The sequence below is a fragment of the Diplotaxodon limnothrissa genome, linkage group LG20 (genome assembly GCF_057381915.1).
Source record: "Diplotaxodon limnothrissa isolate DT_005_m linkage group LG20, D_limnothrissa_male_GT1.1, whole genome shotgun sequence".
In the NCBI taxonomy this organism is placed as follows: domain Eukaryota; kingdom Metazoa; phylum Chordata; class Actinopteri; order Cichliformes; family Cichlidae; genus Diplotaxodon; species Diplotaxodon limnothrissa.
Genome location: NC_140615.1, coordinates 7,127,816 through 7,146,257, shown reverse-complemented (window position 1 = coordinate 7,146,257; position 18,442 = coordinate 7,127,816). Strand labels below are relative to the sequence as shown.

Sequence of the window (18,442 nt, the reverse complement as noted above, 5' to 3'; positions counted from 1 at the left end):
TTCGGCTCAGCCATGGCTCCCTGTTAGGTACTCAAAGCGGCTGTTGTCAGAGCGAATTAAATCTACTCTCGCTCGTTGCTTTCCTCCTGACCTTGCCTGCCTCCGGTTGGGTTTTTAATATTTTATTTAGGATTCCTGCGCTGCCTCCCCATGGCTACATCGGATGGACTAGACGGCTGTCTGCAGCGAGGCAGATCTCAAAGTGACCCGAACATACTCACCGAACCGGGCATCGAGTTGGCTCACGGCACAGGTAAGATAGGCGTTATTTTGTCTACATTCATCCGCTCCATATGCGAGTTTTTATTTTTATTTTATTTTATTTTTCTAAGGTTGCCGCTTCTTTGGCGTTGCAGACCTCCTTGTTTGCTTAGTGGGATGTCAGAACACTAAGGCACAATTAGCGCATATGCTCCCGACACTGGATGTAGAATATGACTGTAACGCTGAATCGTGGAGCTGCATGTTGAAGACGAATGCCATCTCAGCGTCTGTGAATGGCTGCATTCCCCACCAGATTTGCGCCTTACAAAGACGCCTGTAGCCCTTTTGGCTGATATGGATGCAAGTAGTATTTGGGAATCCGCGTGTTGGCCGTTTAATGTGATATTACCGTGTGCAACTTTTACTCTATTGCCTATCTATTCCCTTCCATGCTATCCCAGCCCCTTTATAGTGAACCCATGCTATTTAGCATCACAAAATCTGCATGCATGTGTGGTCCATGATCCAAGCTTAACGAATGTGTTGTCCTGTCTGATCCACTGCTATAGCGTTGTTATTAAGAGAGATCCATGGAGGGATTCATGTTTTGACGTGTTGCATTAAAAAAGAAAGAAAAAAAAGCACATGCTTCTCTTATTGTAGGCCTATGCCTAGAGCTCTGTCCCTGTATTGACAGCACTGAATCCCCACCCCATACCGAACTGATCACTGCTGCGATCAATAGCCGACAATCCACGTGATATAGGCTATAGGTGGAAATGTACCCAACTTATCATCACAGCCTTGTACTGGTACAATCGGACTGGCCAGTTATTGATCCTTCAGGTGATCTTTCCAATATGGTGTCCTTGTTTGTTTCTCTGTGGGTTAGTCATCTAATGTTACTCATCTTTCTGCTTTATGGAAGAGGATAATGAATTAAACTTTCATTAATGACAGAACACCAGGGAGCACTCATGCCGTGCTCTCCTCTGGTGAGCTCCTGGAAGTGAATTTGGTTGTTATTGTGCTGGAAGAACTAGTAGCCTATGCATTCACCTGAAATACACTGATTTATTTTATTTTCTTTTTTTTACGTAAGTGAGACTATTTATGGTCATACTGTGTGGGTTTAGAAAGAGTCATTGCTTACACCCACACATGGCGAGTTTTACGCACATGAATGCTTGACTGAATGATTCAGAAAAAAAAGCAGAGTAGTTCACCTTTCAACTTATCACTAACGAGACTCGCTTTTTCACATTTCCAAAATCACACCTGCCTGCACTCATCAACTGGCCATAGCACGTTTATAATGGAGCCATGCTGAATTCAACCCTCCCAGGGATGATTTAATTCACACGTAGGTGAATGTGATGATGTCACACTGGGTCTTTGACACACCTGAATAAACAACGCAGCAGTTTGGCGGATCAGCCAGGCCAGTGATGAGAGCTAAAGCTGTCAGGGAACGCTGAACGTCAGCCTACATCCCTGGAGTATGCACAACTGCATCACAGTTTCAGACACGAGTTTGCTACATGAAAGACGGAGTAAATAAAGTTGTAACAGCAAAGACAATATCGGTGTCTGGTGGCCCAAAGTACACAGCATCGCCCACCCCTTCTCTGCGTGGATCACCACTGCACTAATGTCTGGGGCACTAGTCTTTGCCAAAGTAATCCTTTGGCAAAGACTGCCTTTTTTTTCTCCTCCCAATACAGTAGATCTCGCAGCTGCAGAGGCTTACAATGTGTTCATACACTTACTCAATACTGGGAGGAGAGTCAATAGAGACAACAGTTACAGCTGACCATCTCAGAAAATCAGAGTAGTGTTTCCTTTTGAATGAGGCTGCAGTAATACTACAATACAGACTCACCCTCTCAGAGAAGGGCAAGTCGATCAGTCACATTGCAAGTGTCCAACAATGCAAATCCTACTGTCTTTTAATAAGGCGCAGAGAGTGACATTGCATTGCTCTGTTGGGAGTTTATCTAAATTAAGGCAACCTCTTTGAACAGCAGATTTACAAGAATGATTCAGAGTTACAGGAACATAAGTCCAGGAACAGGAGCAGCAGTATAAACACGTTTAATCAGTTCATTTGGACAAGGAGCCCTTAGATTCCCCTGCTAATAAAATGTCACTTTCGCTCAAAGTTCCACTTAGTCATTGCAGAATGTCGACCAAGGTAATGGTGTGGCGAGGACACCTTGACGCTTTGCGGACAGGGAGCTTGTCCAAGCAGGGTTATCCCTATGGCTTCGTTCCTCAAAATAATTCTTTTCCCCTGTAGAAAGACGCAAAGCTGGAGAAACAGTGGAGATGAGTTGAATCACACAAATATCAGCACAAGCAGATTTATAGTGCACATAAATCTGCAGTTAGAGACTATTTCTATTATTGATTAAGTTTCACTTTTTTATTACTTTTTTATTACATAGAATACAATGCACATTACAGTTTCCAAAGTAGTTATCTTCAGACTGTTAAATTCAGTTCACAAAGTTACAAAACACAGAAAAGAAGAATATCCTCCTCATGAAGAAATCACGTCATATATCCACAGTAAATTCTAAAAATAAAAAAATATATTCAGATATTTTTAATCTTTTAAATAATTTCTCAGTTTGTTTGACATTTCATTGATTAGTTGCAACACTTTATAAAGATGGCCAACTGCCCCTTCACTAAACACCATCCTTTGGCAAAAGACTGTAATAATTCATGATGAAATCACTTTCACTTGCAACCCCTCCCCACCTGCAGCTATAGACCACATTGCTCAAGACCACTTCTGTTCTCCGCTCACATGACGACTTATCCAATAAGTACCTGCTGATCTGTGTTTTTTTTCTCTCGTTTTGTTTTATCATTCTCTCCTGGTCTTACTGGTACAAGAATAATCCTCTCAGATCTGTCAAAAAAAAAGAACAACTGAAGAATTCAGGTAAAAGGCGGGGACCTGCCTAATGAACAAGAAGATATGTCAAACCCTGCGGAAGCTGATATTTAGCCATGACAATGACTCACCCCAAACCCGAGCGCTGTGTCGTACATAATCCCTCTTATATTCAGGGCTTGGTGAGCAAATATGGGAAATTATGAGTCAGCAGGTCTTATATAATGTTCCCGCAATTAACACAACATTGTTTGAAAGTAATAATGTAAACAAAAAGGTATTTGTGCCACAGGAATTCCTTACATAACAATGGTTTAAGACCCAGTTTCAGATTTCAGCGAGTTGCGGCGGAATAAAGAAACTGTAATTACGTAACAAACAGAGATATATATGACCCTACCTTAAGAAACAGCCCTGCTTCAATTTAAAAAAAGGAACTTTGACATTTTCAGGTGAAGAGAGGGTTAAAGATGCAAGAACATGGACTCCTTAGAAGTTTAAAAGGCACTCTTAAAAGGAGACAACCCGGTGCTGGCAGGCGGCACATTTGAAGAATGGTTTTCGTTCAACTGTAATGAGGCAGTCAAGTATCTTGATGCTGTGGAAGAGGGAGATAAAGAAACGCTGGATGTGGCACAGCATTTGGTGTGGCCTTCAACTGGCGCTGGCTCTAAACAGATAATTACACTGCACACAGTAACTATCTAGCAGTTCATCAAGTTGTTGGGACGAGTTGTTGGGCTTGCCCGTGTTGACAGGTTTTGTGATGAGCAAAACTCCACCAGTATCTGGGGCAGTTTTATAATTATTTTCTATTCCGAGTAATTAACTGTAAATTAAACTGTTTGAAATTGCAGTTTTCATTTAAGACAGATTAAGAGGCAGGCGTTCAGCGGTATGTGATGCCATTACAGCCACACATTCTGTCTTCCTGTGAGTCTATTTTTTCCCCACCGAGTGATTGTCAACATCCTCAAGAGTGCAGAGAAAAGGGTGTGAAGTTGTTGTATTCTGCTGCGGGTCGTACGTGTTAAGTGGTTAAAACAAAAGAGAGAGCGACGGTGACCGTGAAGTGGATACAAGTGAGAAAACAGAAAACGATCCCTCTGTTACAGTTTAGCCCGTGACACCATGCTGTCTGTGCTTAGATAGGTCGCCAGTATGCAAAACACAGCCTCGAGTTTTTATTCATGTGGATGGTTTTTTTGGAGACTTTTAATTTAAACAGGACATAAACTTCATCATACACATGCAGCTCAATACTGGTCTCTCATTTTTGATTTTTGTTTGTTTATTTGTTTGTTTTTTAGCTGCGGTCAAGTTGAAAACTGTAAAACCCGAGGATCTATCAAGCTACATGCACACGTATGGCTGACATAAACAATTTTAGAGATCTGGATGAACAACGAGAACATATTGTATATAGATTTGCACTTTGTTTAGAACCTGCAACTTTATCAGACTCAGCCAGGAAAGCTGTAATTCACGCTGAAGTCACAACTCATTCATCACGGTGAGCCTTAAGGGACTGTGAGTCAGTCAAGGCTACCTGTTAGTAGTAGCCACTGGAGAGCTATTCATTCTTCCCTCCACGATGCACAGAGGTCCCTTCAGAGGCCAAGAGAAAAAGTACATCTAATGTCAAGTTGAGAGGAGCGTTCTGGTTGCCATAAAAGGTATTTGTCATATTCAGAAACATATGAATCTCAACAAATATTGAGTCAGACTTTCACCCAGGAGCCAGGGGTGCACTGTTAGTGCCCACATGTCATATATATATATATATATATATATATATATATATATATATATATATATATATATATATGTATTGTCACAGTAACATGCTAACATGCCAAGTTCTGAAGTTTTCAGGCAGAACGCCCTCAAGGCTAACTTATCCTTTGTGTGTAAAATGTTCAGACATTTCTGATTGTCAAACCTAATGGATCATGTCCACTGTTAATGTGATGAACTACTCTGCTAGGGGCACTTGTGTGAACTTGAGCGTAACTGGCTTTTCATTTTCTATAAATTACTTCAGAACAAGTTAGTCATAGGCAACTGCAACATGCCAAATACAAGTGAAATGAGCTCAGGGGAAAGGGTCAAGCATCATTTGGCTGTACAAAAAGAAAAGTTAACATTCCACAATTTTGTTTTAAAAACAATAAAAAGGGAAGAATTTGTCTTGAGTAAAATGAAAACTAACGGGTACACACACCCCTGTTCTCTGCTGGCCATCGGGGCGGGGGGGGCTGGGAGGAGGTGTTGGCCATCCGATTGGGATCTGGGATGCGGGCCTCCCTGTTGCTGCGGAGCCTAGGGCGGTCTGCTTGCCTCCACCCCGGGGGAAAGGGTGACATCTCCTGGGTCTAGGTGCTGTTTCCCCCTCCAGGGGCGAGGGTACCTGGACCTGGGGTATAGAGTTTGTTTGGGGAGTGTGATTGTGTGTACAGTGTCCATGTATGTCTATCCCTACGTTGGGTGAGTGCTGAGTGTGCATGAGGGTGGGAATGCATGTTTGTGTCTGTGTGTGCCTGTTTGTCTGTGTCTATATGTCAGGTCGGGTCTTACACTCCACCTCTCTGGGAACTCCCAGGCCCTCCAAAGGCCTATCTCCCCTCACCACACTCCCTGCCGGTAACTGATGCCCTCAGGGGTTGGTGTGTTGGTGGTTCTTGGTGTCCGGGGCTGGGCGCTCAGGTATGTACCAACTCACTCCTGGTGACTACTTGGCGGGGCCTGGTGCCTGTTGCTCGGTCAGGCCTCTTCTGGGGCAAAGGGGGCAGAGCCGGCGGGCACGCCACTGCAGCCCCCTCTGGCTTCTGCTCCGTGGCTACTGGGTGACCCCTCATCTGGGGCTCTCCTCAGCTCTTCCCAGGAGGGTGGCACGGATGCCCCTCCGGTGGTCCTCCTTGGGCTCTCGCACTCTGGGGCCTCTGGATGTCTGGGGCCTGGATCTCCTCCATGCCTGCTTCATGCCCTGGGGGACAGGGCTATGGCTCTCTACATCCTCTAGCAGACCATTACACGGGGAAACCTTTTGAATACAAGCGCGCTGATCCACACAGGTGTGCACACGGGTGTTCACTGTTCATAGACATAAACTACACCTTTATTGGCTGCTATTTCCAAGCACATTGTGCGCTGTCGGTCCTGCTTGCTATACAACAACATTCAATATTTAGTATTTACTGCTGTTTACACTTAGGTAGATTAACGTGATGGTGTTGTGTTTAGTATGTTGCTCTGTTTTGGTTTTTTTTGCTTGTTTTCTCTTCTTTTTCTCTCAACAGGTGATTCAGGAGATTTTTTTCTCTTCTTTCTCTTTTTAAGTGCCCTTTCTCACTGTCCCTCTTCCCTTCTGTTTTTCTTTTCCTTCATCTTTCTTTCTCCCTTTCCTATCCCTCAGTCATGTCTGTCCCGTCTGTAACAACTGAAAATAAAATAAAATAAATAATAACAACAAAGGTCGATCAAATGGACCGATACGGCAAGGCCATGATGATCCATTTGGCAAAGTAAATCCATTCAAAGAATGAGACATAATTAGATTTTCAAAGAAACATCTACAGAATGATAGCGGTTCTTGAGATCCATCTTTGTCAAATAATAATTCAACTGACATGGATCTAATGGCATCAAATCTGTGTAAATAAAACCACGGGAAAATTCCAACCAGACTGCACTGAGCATAAAGATCAGATGTGGGAACATCAAAGTCGGGAGCTGTTTTTTACTTACAGTGGCAACATCCACCTGTTGAAAGAAACTTTGTACATCAGAAATCCGAAGACCTGTGGCCCTCACAAAGATTTCACTATAAATCCCTATGGAGGGGGGAAAAAAAGCTTTGCTGCCTTAAACACAGAAAACTCTCAGGCTCTCAGCACAGTCACTGTAGAAACCATGGGCTTCAAATATTCAAATCTTTTCCACCAGTTTTAAAATTAAAATAATGATTCTTACTATCATGAATTACTATCATTAACATTTAGTATTGGGTATCATTAAGGATGGGAATTCATAAGAATTTAGCGATTGCGACTCCGTTATCAGAGTCACCTATCGATTCTCTTTGGGATATCATTAGCTCGGCTTTGAGAGTCAACACAATCTCTAAGCAGAATATCAAAGACATTACATCTGTTCACATTAATGTATGCTGTTTGCGCAGGTATTTCCCCTCTTTGTTGTGATCAGTGTTGGGGTCATTACTCAAGAAAGTAACTCAACACAAATCCCTATCCCAACAAGGACACACACATGATCTTTCTCTTAGTAGAACACAAAGCTGACAGCAAAAAGCAAAGATGAAAACCAGCAAAAAGACACTTTAAAACAATTGCCACAGTGATTCTACTGAAACATGAGTTTATTACCTGTTAAAGTTCAGGGCCTGGTTGCTGGGCTGGGGTCAGCCTTTACTGAGCTTTATCAGCACTCTGGGTTCTTGGCTAGCTTAGTCTTAGCTTGCTGTTTGGCTAGCTTAGTGTTAGCATGCTGTCTGTGCAGGTGCTTGCGAAGTGCTGACGTTATGTTAGCAACATAATGCAGCTGTTTCTGTCCTAGATGCAGTTTACACTTTACCATCACGCTCTTGTCCATGTGTAAGATAAAAATAAAAGTAATGTCCATAATGGCTACCAAGAACCGGTTCTCAATTCCCATCCCTAGGTATCATATCACTCAACACTGCCGCTTAAAAAACTGAGAAGTCTATTAGTCATTTAGTCTCTTCGTGTTAAAAAACGGTGATGATGGGATCTCATGCTTATACCAAGTCATCACAGTATACCAACTAAATTCATTGCTTTTTCTCCTTCAAACCAAATCAGGCCACAAAAAAGTCATGTTAGCCTTATGTAAAAGAAAAAAAAGTCCTTTCTTCATTTGGAACCAAAATGAACACTGTGCTAACAATTCTGTCACATTTAGGATCCACAACTGCTGAGTGGTGAGCTAAGGAGATATGTTGCATGCAGATGCTTTGTTGAGCTCTGCTCTCCATAGATGCCTTTACAGTCTCCCAGTTCCCCCCGAAAATGGAGCGCATTAAATGACGACAGCAGCAGAAGTCCTACATCATGCATGCTCCCTGTGGATGCGGGAGCAGATTAGGCATTTGACAATGTTTGAGCCATGTGTTAGTGCGGCTGTTGTTTGGGCCATGTGTTGCTACGGCTGACACCCGTGCGCCTGTGTGGTTTTTTTTGGCAATTCAATCCATGTATGCATTCATTTGCAGAAGATGTAGCAGGTTTGCGCAGACGTGGAAAGAACAAAAATCACAGTGTGTGCTAGAAAAGACAGTCACCCTTTTGAGAACAAAGAGTCGAAAAGCCCCGTGCACCTATCAGAGACCCCAGGGTAAAGGCAGCATGTGATGGAGCTATTAAGCCTCTAAAGGCCGGGGTTAAATTGAGTTCAGGAAGTTGCATGCACTATGTTGTGAAGGGTAAAAAATTTAAGAGAGAGAACTCCTTTTGGCATCGACTCTGTGGAGCAGTGGAAATACATTTCGCAAGAAAGCAGAAAAAGGAAAAAAAATGCCGGGGAGAAAAGGAGAAGGAGGCTAAACTAGTGAGGCAGAGAGGAGATGGAGGAGAGAGAAAGAAAGGAGGAGGTGGCAGCTTTTATTGAAAGAAAGCCAAGATGTTATCCTAATTGCAAACTGGCCACAGCGAGATGATGGATAGGCTGTAAGAGACCAGTTGCAGGCAGTGACTGTGTGGCTCTGGCTGGAAGACCTCTACAGCGTTCCACAGATCCTATACAGACCCTATACAGACCCTAAAGTGATGCAGTTAAACCAAGAATGCTGATATGCCAGATTTTTTTTCCTCTATCATTTTCCTCATTGATAATTACCTCAGATGTTTAAGCCAATTTAGTTAATTGAACTGTTCCTTTTAGTTAAATGTTCATTTCGACAAACATAAAAATGAACTTGCAAAGACTTCAAGGCAAGGCAAGGCAAGGCAAGTTTATTTGTATAGCACAATTTAACAACAAGGTGATTCAAAGTGCTTTACAGAGACATTAGAAACAAGAACAAATAAAAAGCATGATTTAAAATTGATTAAAACAAGCAAATAAACTAACTAACTAACTAATTAACAAACAAACAAACAAACAAACAAAACAGTATATAAAATCAGAACAGTAGATAAAATCAGTAGTTAAAAGTAAGTTTTGAAATTTAAGCTTAAAAGTGTGGATTTGGTGCTTTATTCAAATGCAGCTGAGAACAGGTGAGTCTTCAACCTGGATTTAAATAAACTGAGTGTTTCAGCTGATCTGAGGCTTTCTGGGAGTTTGTTCCAGATATAAGGAGCATAAAAGCTGAATGCAGCTTCTCCGTGTCTGGTTCTGACTCTGGGAACTGATAAAAGACCGGATCCAGATGACCTGAGGGATCTGGAAGGTTCATACTGGGTCAGGAGGTCATTGATGTATTTTGGTCCTAAACCATTCAGAGCTTTATAGACCAGCATCAGAACTTTAAAGTCTATCCTCTGATGGACAGGCAGCCAGTGTAAAGACCTCAGAGCTGGACTGATGTGGTCCACTTTTTTGGTCTTAGTGAGGACTCGAGCAGCAGAGTTCTGAATGAGCTGTAGTTGTCTGACTGATTTTTTAGGTAGACCTGTAAAGATGCTGTTACAGTAATCAAGCCTACTAAAGATGAATGCATGGACTAGTTTTTCCAGGTCCTGTTGAGACATCAGATCTTTTATCCTTGAAATATTCTTGAGGTGATAGTAAGCTGACTTTGTTATTGTCTTAATGTGTTTTTCTAAGTTTAGGTCTGCATCCAGCATTACACCCAAATTTCTCGCCTGGTTTGTGATTTTTAGATGTATAGATTGAAGTTCTCTGGTGACCTGTAATCGTTTTTCTTTGGCGCCAAAGACTATTACTTCAGTTTTGTTTTTGTTTAGCTGGAGAAAATTGTGGCACAACCAGTCATTAATTTCCTCAATGCATTTACCAAGAGCCTGTACAGGGCCTCAATCTCCTGGTGACATTGTGATATATATTTGTGTGTCATCTGCATAGCTGTGATAGTTTATTTTGTTGTTGTTTATAATCTGTGCCAGTGGGAGCATGTAGATGTTAAACAGAAGGGGTCCCAAGATGGAACCTTGGGGAACTCCACATGTGATGCTTGTCTGCTCAGATGTGAAGTTACCTATTGATACAAAGTATTTCCTGTTTTCTAAGTATTTTTTGAACCAGTTTAGTACAGTTCCTGAAAGACCTGTCCAGTTCTCCAGTCGTTTGAGTAATATGTTGTGGTCAACTGTATCAAATGCTGCACTGAGATCCAGTAAAACTAGGACTGACATTTTTCCGCTGTCTGTATTCAGACATATGTCATTAAACACTTTGGTCAGAGCGGTTTCAGTGCTGTGGTTCTGTCTAAAACCTGACTGGAAGGCATCGTAGCAATTATTCTGTTTTAAGAAGTAACTGAGCTGTTGAACTTCAAAAGCTTTTGACAGAATTTATTAAATCTAGTTACAGTTACTTGTCTGGAAACTCTTTGCCAGTATGTTCAGTTATCAAGCTCGAAAATCAAAAATGTAATTTAGGTTTCATCTTTCTTCAGGACTGCGGCTAATGGTTCTCATCACTGATCTTAATCTATTTTTCAATCATTTTTTTAAATGAATAAAATTTAACAAAACACTAAAAATCATTCTCATTGTTGCTTCCCAGAGCCCACAATGGCAAATATAAAGTTGATTGTTTAGTGTGAGAAGCCATTGAAAACCTAAAAACATTTATATTAAAGACACAAAATAAGAGGAGTGTCGGGTTTAAGGCTTTATAAATGTTTATATTGTCTCATCAATTGATAATTGATTGATGTGGTGAACTTGAAACTTCTCTGCTTTGAGGAATGATCAGTAGTAGTAACGTGGACATGCGTCACCCCTGATAGAGGATAAAAGTGAAGATCTATTGGACTACTCATCAGTCAGATCTGTTCTTTTAAAAGTCTGTCTCACACTGTTGTCAGCCATGTCAGGAAGTGAGTGATTAAATTGTTAGGGTGTCCCTTTTAAGTAACACTGGATGACACAAAAAAGAAAGCTGCTCTATAAAGTCTTGTCTGGCTTGTTTCAGCATCACTGAATTGGCAGCATTCACATTAGAGCCCCCTCTCTCTCTTACACACACGCAGACATAAAGTCATGCATTGCACCCGTCACACCTGCTCATATCCCCAGCTTCTTTCTTCCCTATCAAATTTGCCAGACTCAGTCTGAGATCAGTGAAGTGAGAAGAGGCGAGTCCTGGGCCCCGTCAACAACACAAAAAAGCTCTTGTCTGTGACAGAGAAGCACAGAAAGCAGGAAGAAACTAAGCACATGTGATGGAGTAGGGAAGTACAAAGATAAACTAAAAGTAGGTAAAGCTCGTGTACCTAACACAATGGAGGTATGATGTTATGGCAAAGTGACAGACATTGAACCACCACAGAGAGGAGGGAAAGTGGTTTGAGGCTGTTTGATAGCCACTTACAGTACAGCATTATTGAACACTCTCTGCCAGGGCCACTCAGGAGATGGTAAATTAAATGCATAGCCAGATCAGATAACTGTACTAGAAGGAATACAGTCATAAAAAGAAAATGAATTAAAGCATTTCATTGTGCTGTCAGTCAGACAGTGAGTGAGTATAAAAAAAGCGAGTGGAGGTTAGAGAGTCTGACTGTATGTTTATCCACTTTGGTACTTTGGTTCACAGGTTACTCGCTTTTCCGTTTGTCACTTTTTAATACCACGGTGTTGAACTTTACCTTGTTTCTGTGATGGGCTTTAATACAAACACATAAACATACCAGATGAAACACAAAATGAAAGTTTCATAAGTCAATGATTAGTCTTTATAATTTGTTTTAAATTGGGCTAAAGCTAAAGAAGATCCCATTTATACTCTGCTTTGAGTTCCAGTGAACAAAAAGTTTCACACATTTATTTATACTGAGGTTATCTGTCAGGGATTGAGGTAAATTCAAGTTTTGGTTATTTTGAAAAGGTTTGAAGTTCAGAAACTGCACCCTGTGACTTTGAGCAAAGCCGTATATATAAGTGACACTCGTCACGCAGTCAAAATCCAACATATTTACTATTTTCTATTCCGTACTGTGACAACTTTTTGGAGTGTGTAAATTAACTACTTGAGAAGCCGCTCAGGTCTGCACCCTCGCATTGGGAAGCCATCTAAATGTAGACGTAACTACGATGACATGTAATCTAGCTGATAGTGACAGTAGACGTCATGCCTTAAACATCTACCTTCTAGAAATTTCCAAAGCCCATGGTTACACATTTTCTAGCCAATCGTCATCATGAATGAAAATATCAGCAGCCCAAAGCAGCATGAGCAGTTTATAGTTTAGCGCTTATGCGTGATCATAATTGTTGTCATTATTGACTGATGAGTCTCGCAAAACTGTCATTTCCATCTATGACGCAGAAAGGTTTAATCGGTTAGTCAACTGGCAGGCGTTTATTCTGGCAAACTGATTAAATAAGAAAAAAAAATGGAAATCATTTGTTGAGTGACAGCTGAAAACAAGGCTTTCTACTTTTGTTACAGTGTTAGTGATTTTGACGGGATAGCGGTGACTAATTTTCAGACTAAGAATTCAAACTGTCAAACAGTATGATGCAAAAAGACAAATGGCGAGAGATCTCAAACTTGACTCTGATGTATTACACCAGGGTGAGTTTCAGCACCACGGACAGAGCCAGTCTTTGCATTGCGGCAGGCTGCTGAACTGAGCAGAGCCGTGTTCTGTGTGCTGATAAGTCTGTCCTGGATCTCAAATGCTTTGACTCAACTGAGCCCTTGATCTGCTGGGAAAGAAGCCCAGCATGTTTTTGTTTTTTTTACCAGTTTTTCTTTCTTTCCTCTTTTTTAAAATTTTATATATATACTTTTTGCAGCGACACATTAATGAGGAAAGCACATTGTGCAGTTTGAGGCACAAATTCCACTTAATGTAATCATCGGATACATCTACAGTTTGCAAGCCAAAAGCTCAAATCCAATCCCATTAAAACTACTATTAGAACTGTGGCCAGCCCAGTACGGTGACTTGGCTGTTATTGATAACTGAGTGGCTTCTAGCAATTTCTTAATAAACACAGATTCGTCATTGAGCCCACACCTTTTTTAGCTACCAGATACAGTAATGCCTTTTTTACACCACCACAGCGTCCCTGTGGCACAGAGCAACTGCTGTGAAGCTTGTGTGATCACACTAATGAATGTGTTTCAGTAACTGGACAAAATCTTTTGTTGACAATTTTCCTATGCTGCCAGTCCCATACAACTCTCTGACCAGACTGTACTGCAGATTTGATTACTTTTTGCTACAACCATGCTGCTTTTTTCTTCTTGTATTATATCATAGGAAATTTAGAAACTATCTTTCTATATGGTGAGCCTGCAAAACAAAACAACCCATGAAATCTTCTCAAAAACCAAGAAAGGAGTAGAGGTTTAATCTGCTAAGGTTATAGGGTTGCTGTTTAATTATTATTTTAATGTGCATATTTCATACCCTCATCTCTCTCTTCACAACCAAAAGGCAATGCATTTATTGAATCTTGTGCCCTTGAATAGTTTTCCATAACATGCATGAGATGATTGTTGACATGGCTATTTCTTGGAATAATGAAAAATGTGAACATGTCTGGCCTGTTTAAGTAGTCCATATGTCCATGGCAAATGGGGCTACAGGACAGTTAGCGCATTGACTCGTGTCTGCACAATCTGTCGTCACAAAAAAGTGCTGTTTTTCTACTGTTGATCCTTTGCCTGCAAAACCCTTTATGAAGTCCAGGACATGGGATGTAAACCTGCTTTCCCATCAATAACATGGTAGGAAGTGTTGTATGTTTAATTTGGTTTTGTGCTTCCCTTGAAAAGTTGCTGCTTTGGGCAAACTATTGTATACTGTGGTTCCCTGTTCTGCTTTCCATTTAAGCCCAAACCATCCCACACACACACGAGGGGATCCGAATGCAAGGTGTATCCTTGCTGTGGGACGTGTTTGGAAATTACAGTGCTAACAGTGGTGAATTGTGCTGTTCCTCTGTGCACCTCCCATTGTCTTTCATGCTTGTGCTCTCCTCCCAGCAGAGCAATGAGAGCCCAGCGGAGACGGGCTAACAGCAAGTGCAGACAGAAAAACTTTGGGCTCTCCTTCTCCATCTCAATGACACACTCGACATGCTTTGTATTACATTTTCATGAACAGAGCCCAAATCTGTGGAAATAATGGCAATAAAGTTCACCCGCCTGTGTCTGCTGCTTGAGTTGCTAACTAACTGCACCTCCTCTGACACACCTGTGCAAAAACTTTTGTGGCGAAAAGTGTTACATCATTGAGTAAGCGATTACTCAAGTTATTGTTCAAGTTTGCGTAAAGCACTTGAGAGACGCACTCTGTACTGAAACTGTGATCTTTTTAAACACGAGTCTTTCTAAACGCAAGGCTGCCTGTGAATTTGAGGCATTCAGCAGGAAGGGGAAGTTTAATTTTATAATTAAATAATCACCCTGTGAAGAGGAAAGTCTTTTCCAAGCAGCACTTATGAAGATGTAAAAGGAGCTAAAGGAGTCAATATGAATCTCCCAGTTTGTTAGATTAATGTGGTAGACTGAAGGAGCAGCCCAATGTGCAAAGGGTGAACCAAGACTTCCATTACGTGATTGGAGGGAAGCTTTCTGAACACTGAAGTGACGTTTCTTGGGATCGGTATAGGGAACGTGGCCCAAAACTTAAATATGAATGTGAAGCATGCCTGGATGGGTTCTCTTCCTTTATTTGGTAGTTCTCTGGAGTGAAGGTTGGCATGAAATTTTCTGAGGCTCCCCCTGTTGTGTGGGCAACAGGAAACACACTTTTAGCAGGGACATTTCCAGCCCACTGGGTGGATGCGATAGATACATGGAGGTTTTCACAGTCAAAGATAGCCTGGTTTGTTTTTTTGGGTTGCAGTTTCTACATTCTCTCTAACTTTACTCCTCAGTGACAACAAATATGTTCAAGCTTGATGATTGTCAGTGTATGTTGTGTCATTTGCTTGTGTTCTCAGAACATGGGACACAGTTTCAAAGGTGTGTTATAGTGATACAATATTTTAGTAAAGTTTTCAGCCCTGTGTACACTGATTTTATTGGAAATGCTCAGCTACACAGCAGAGTCTCAGATACTGTTAAAATGAACTAGGCATCACTGACACACATCGCTTTTGAAGCTCCAAGCTGAATCCACATAACCCTGATGATGTCACTAGGAGTCTTTATTTTCACACTTGACAAAGGTTCCTGTGGGACAATTAAAAGACGATATATGACAGAGTTTATGCTTAGTAGTCCTAACACTGAGGGAATGCACCTTTATTTAAAGGTTTTTTTTTAATAATATAATGTCACACAGATATTAGCATATACTCACTGGTAATCAGACGCGACAGGGAACCTTACAGCAATCAGCACCAAAATGCCAGTACGTTTGTGCCCGGTCTAACATCTGTGCGCCTGATAGCGCTCGTGTAAATCTAAACAGATGGAAGTAGAAACAGTGAAAACAGAGGAGCAGCCTTTCATCAGGAAGTGAAAATAAACTAAACTCTTAGTTCCTTGTTGATGATGCAGCAACGGCTTACAAGCAAAGCCACCCACCAGTCCCCATTCTCAGCTCTAACATATGGTAATAAAGAAGGGCCTCGGGCATTTTCTATTGGCTCCCGGACTCACTGACATCATTTCGCTCGCTTGATGCCCACACGCTGGTGTTTCACACTTTGGCTATAATTGCTTTGATGATCTAGAGACTTGACCTTTGCAGCTTTGCACCACGATACCCCGTTTCCCCAGACACGTTATATTCCCAAACAAGTTACAGTACACCACATACGCGTCAGACTGACGCTTTTATCTAATTAAACCTTTAGGCCAGAACTTATTTACCAGGGTTAAAATGGATCAATCAGTAGAGCATAAACATGCTAAAAATTTATTAGTTGGTAAAAATGAGAATACTGCTTCTTAGATATGGCTTTCATTACGGAAATGATGACTCTGTCATGTCTAATGAAGTGTATTGTATGAAAAATGAAAAAGGGCAAACAAGGAAAGAAGATAACAAAGACATGACCTCTGTGTCCTTAGTGGTGGTCGGGGTGCAAAATGTGCTCACTGTTGAAGCTATCGGCAAAACAAGAATGCTGTTTTGATCATTTCTAAATGTATTATTTAGTACTGCTGTAGGTCAATCAGGAGGATACTAATGTTGTAAATCTGCACATTGTGCCATTTCCTTTGAGTCAGGGGTCAATGTAGACGCAAAATATGTTTCTTAGAATAAAGAGAGCTAAGAAATAATCTGTCTGTGGCATGCCTGGGGAAGCATGAATAGAGTCATCTTCTGGACATGTTCATAATTCTTTCCTTTTTTCCTCTTTAAGTATAGCTGACCGCTGCCATTCTTGGTCTCAGCCTTTCCCTCTCATTCACACTCTGGTCATTGTATGTTGCTTCAGCCCTTCTGCTCCTCACTTTCTCCCTGCGAGATGATAGCTGTGTGCCCTGACTGTGGCCTGAGGCAGAGGGGCTACAAACAGATGGCAGCACAGTTGTAAAGCCAGGGGGGTAAAGCGATGAGGTTAGCTGGCGTGGTAAGGAGGTGCTCCATTCAAGGGCACACTGTCCGTTCACAATGAGACTCTGTATGGTCTGCAGGGATGATAGACACCAAGGGGGAGGTTTGATGTATGTGATAAGGCCAGTGAAGCTCACATATATTATAGCTGTGTGGTGACAACCAATGCTAAAGATTTGGTTCTGAGATGTTCACAGTATTTTGAGCAGTGTACTAATGAGAGTCATAATGTTTCAATCATAAACATGCCAACATACTAAAATGCAGACTATCAAGTTTTTCTAATTAAAATAGCATTTGGTGGGGCAGGTATTGGGCCTTTAGTCATTGTATTGTACACTCAAAGGACTCTTTTTTAAGCACACGTGTTTAGCTTCTCATTAGTGCAAGTATTTAAACAGCCAATCACATGGCAGGAGCATTTATGCATGTAGACATGGTCAAGACAACCTGTTTAAGTTATAATTGAGAATCAGAAATGGGGAAGAAACTTGATTTAAGCGACTTTGAATGTTGTTGGTTCTAGTCAGGTTAGTCTGAGTGTTTCAGAAGCTGCTGATCTACTGGGATTTTCATGCACAACCATGTCTGGGATTTACAGAGGAAAAAAAATTCTAGTGAGCAGCAGTTCTCGGGGTGAAAAGTTCTTGTTGATGTTGGCGGTCAAAGGAGAATGACTAGACTGCTTTGAGGTTATAGGAAGGCAAATATAACAAAAATAACCACTTACAACCAAGGTATGCAGAACAGCATCCCTGAATGCACAACGCAGTGAACCCTTAGCACATCTGCTGCAGATATGTTACAGCAGCAGATGACCTTACCGGATACCTTTTGTTGCCTGGTCTGATGAGCCTCGAGTTCTGCTGCAACATTCAGATGGTAGTGTCAGCATTTACCGTCAGCAACATGAAAGCATGGATCTATCTTTCTTGAATGAACGGTTCAGGCTAGTGGTGGTTGTGTAATGGGTTCGGGGATATTATCTTGACATACTTTGGGTCAAAAATGGGCATCATTTAAATGTCACAGCTGACCTGGTTATTGTTGCTGACCACGTATATCCAATTATGAGCACAGTGTATCTATCTTCTGATGGATACATGGTAAAAAAAATTCTGATTCTGATGTAGTGTGGACCAACATTGTGTCCCAAATATTAGACACACACATTTTGCTGTTTGAGTTGTAACTTAAAATTGTAACATGATGGACAAACCGTATTTTCTCCCTCACTTCAAGGCCTTTTCAGCATTGGCATTCCAGGTTTAAACACCTGCCTGTAAAATAAGCAGTCTTAGCTGTAACGCAGTGAATTAACATAAACTATTATTGGCACAGTTTGATTCTTAGTTACTGTTGCCTTAATTGTGCAGTGCACTTCTATTTTGATTTGTGTCAGTGTCAGTGTCACTGAGTGAGCAGATCGGGTGTATTTAGCAAAGCAAGGCTTTGCCTCATGTAACCTCACTGCCGAAACTATGTCATTGATATTATCTTACTACCCAGAATGAATCAGTTTCATTCAATAGCTCACAAAAAGCTTCAGAGTTGTATTTATTGCTCACTGATGCTCTTTTGCTTCGTGGTTATCAGTGTGAGAGCATAACATTAAATGTTTGGGATTTATTTATAGT

The 18,442-nt window shown here is 41.3% G+C and overlaps 1 protein-coding gene across 1 annotated transcript in view; it reads left to right on the top strand.

The window, feature by feature from the left end:
* Positions 1–150: 150 nt before the first annotated feature.
* phactr3a (phosphatase and actin regulator 3a) overlaps positions 151–18,442 on the top strand; it is a 33,678-nt gene continuing 15,386 nt past the window's right edge. Inside the window, exon 1 of the mRNA XM_085344980.1 lies at positions 151–253. Within this exon, the coding sequence (XP_085201106.1) occupies positions 151–253 (103 nt within the window). The remainder of the gene's footprint in view (positions 254–18,442) is intronic.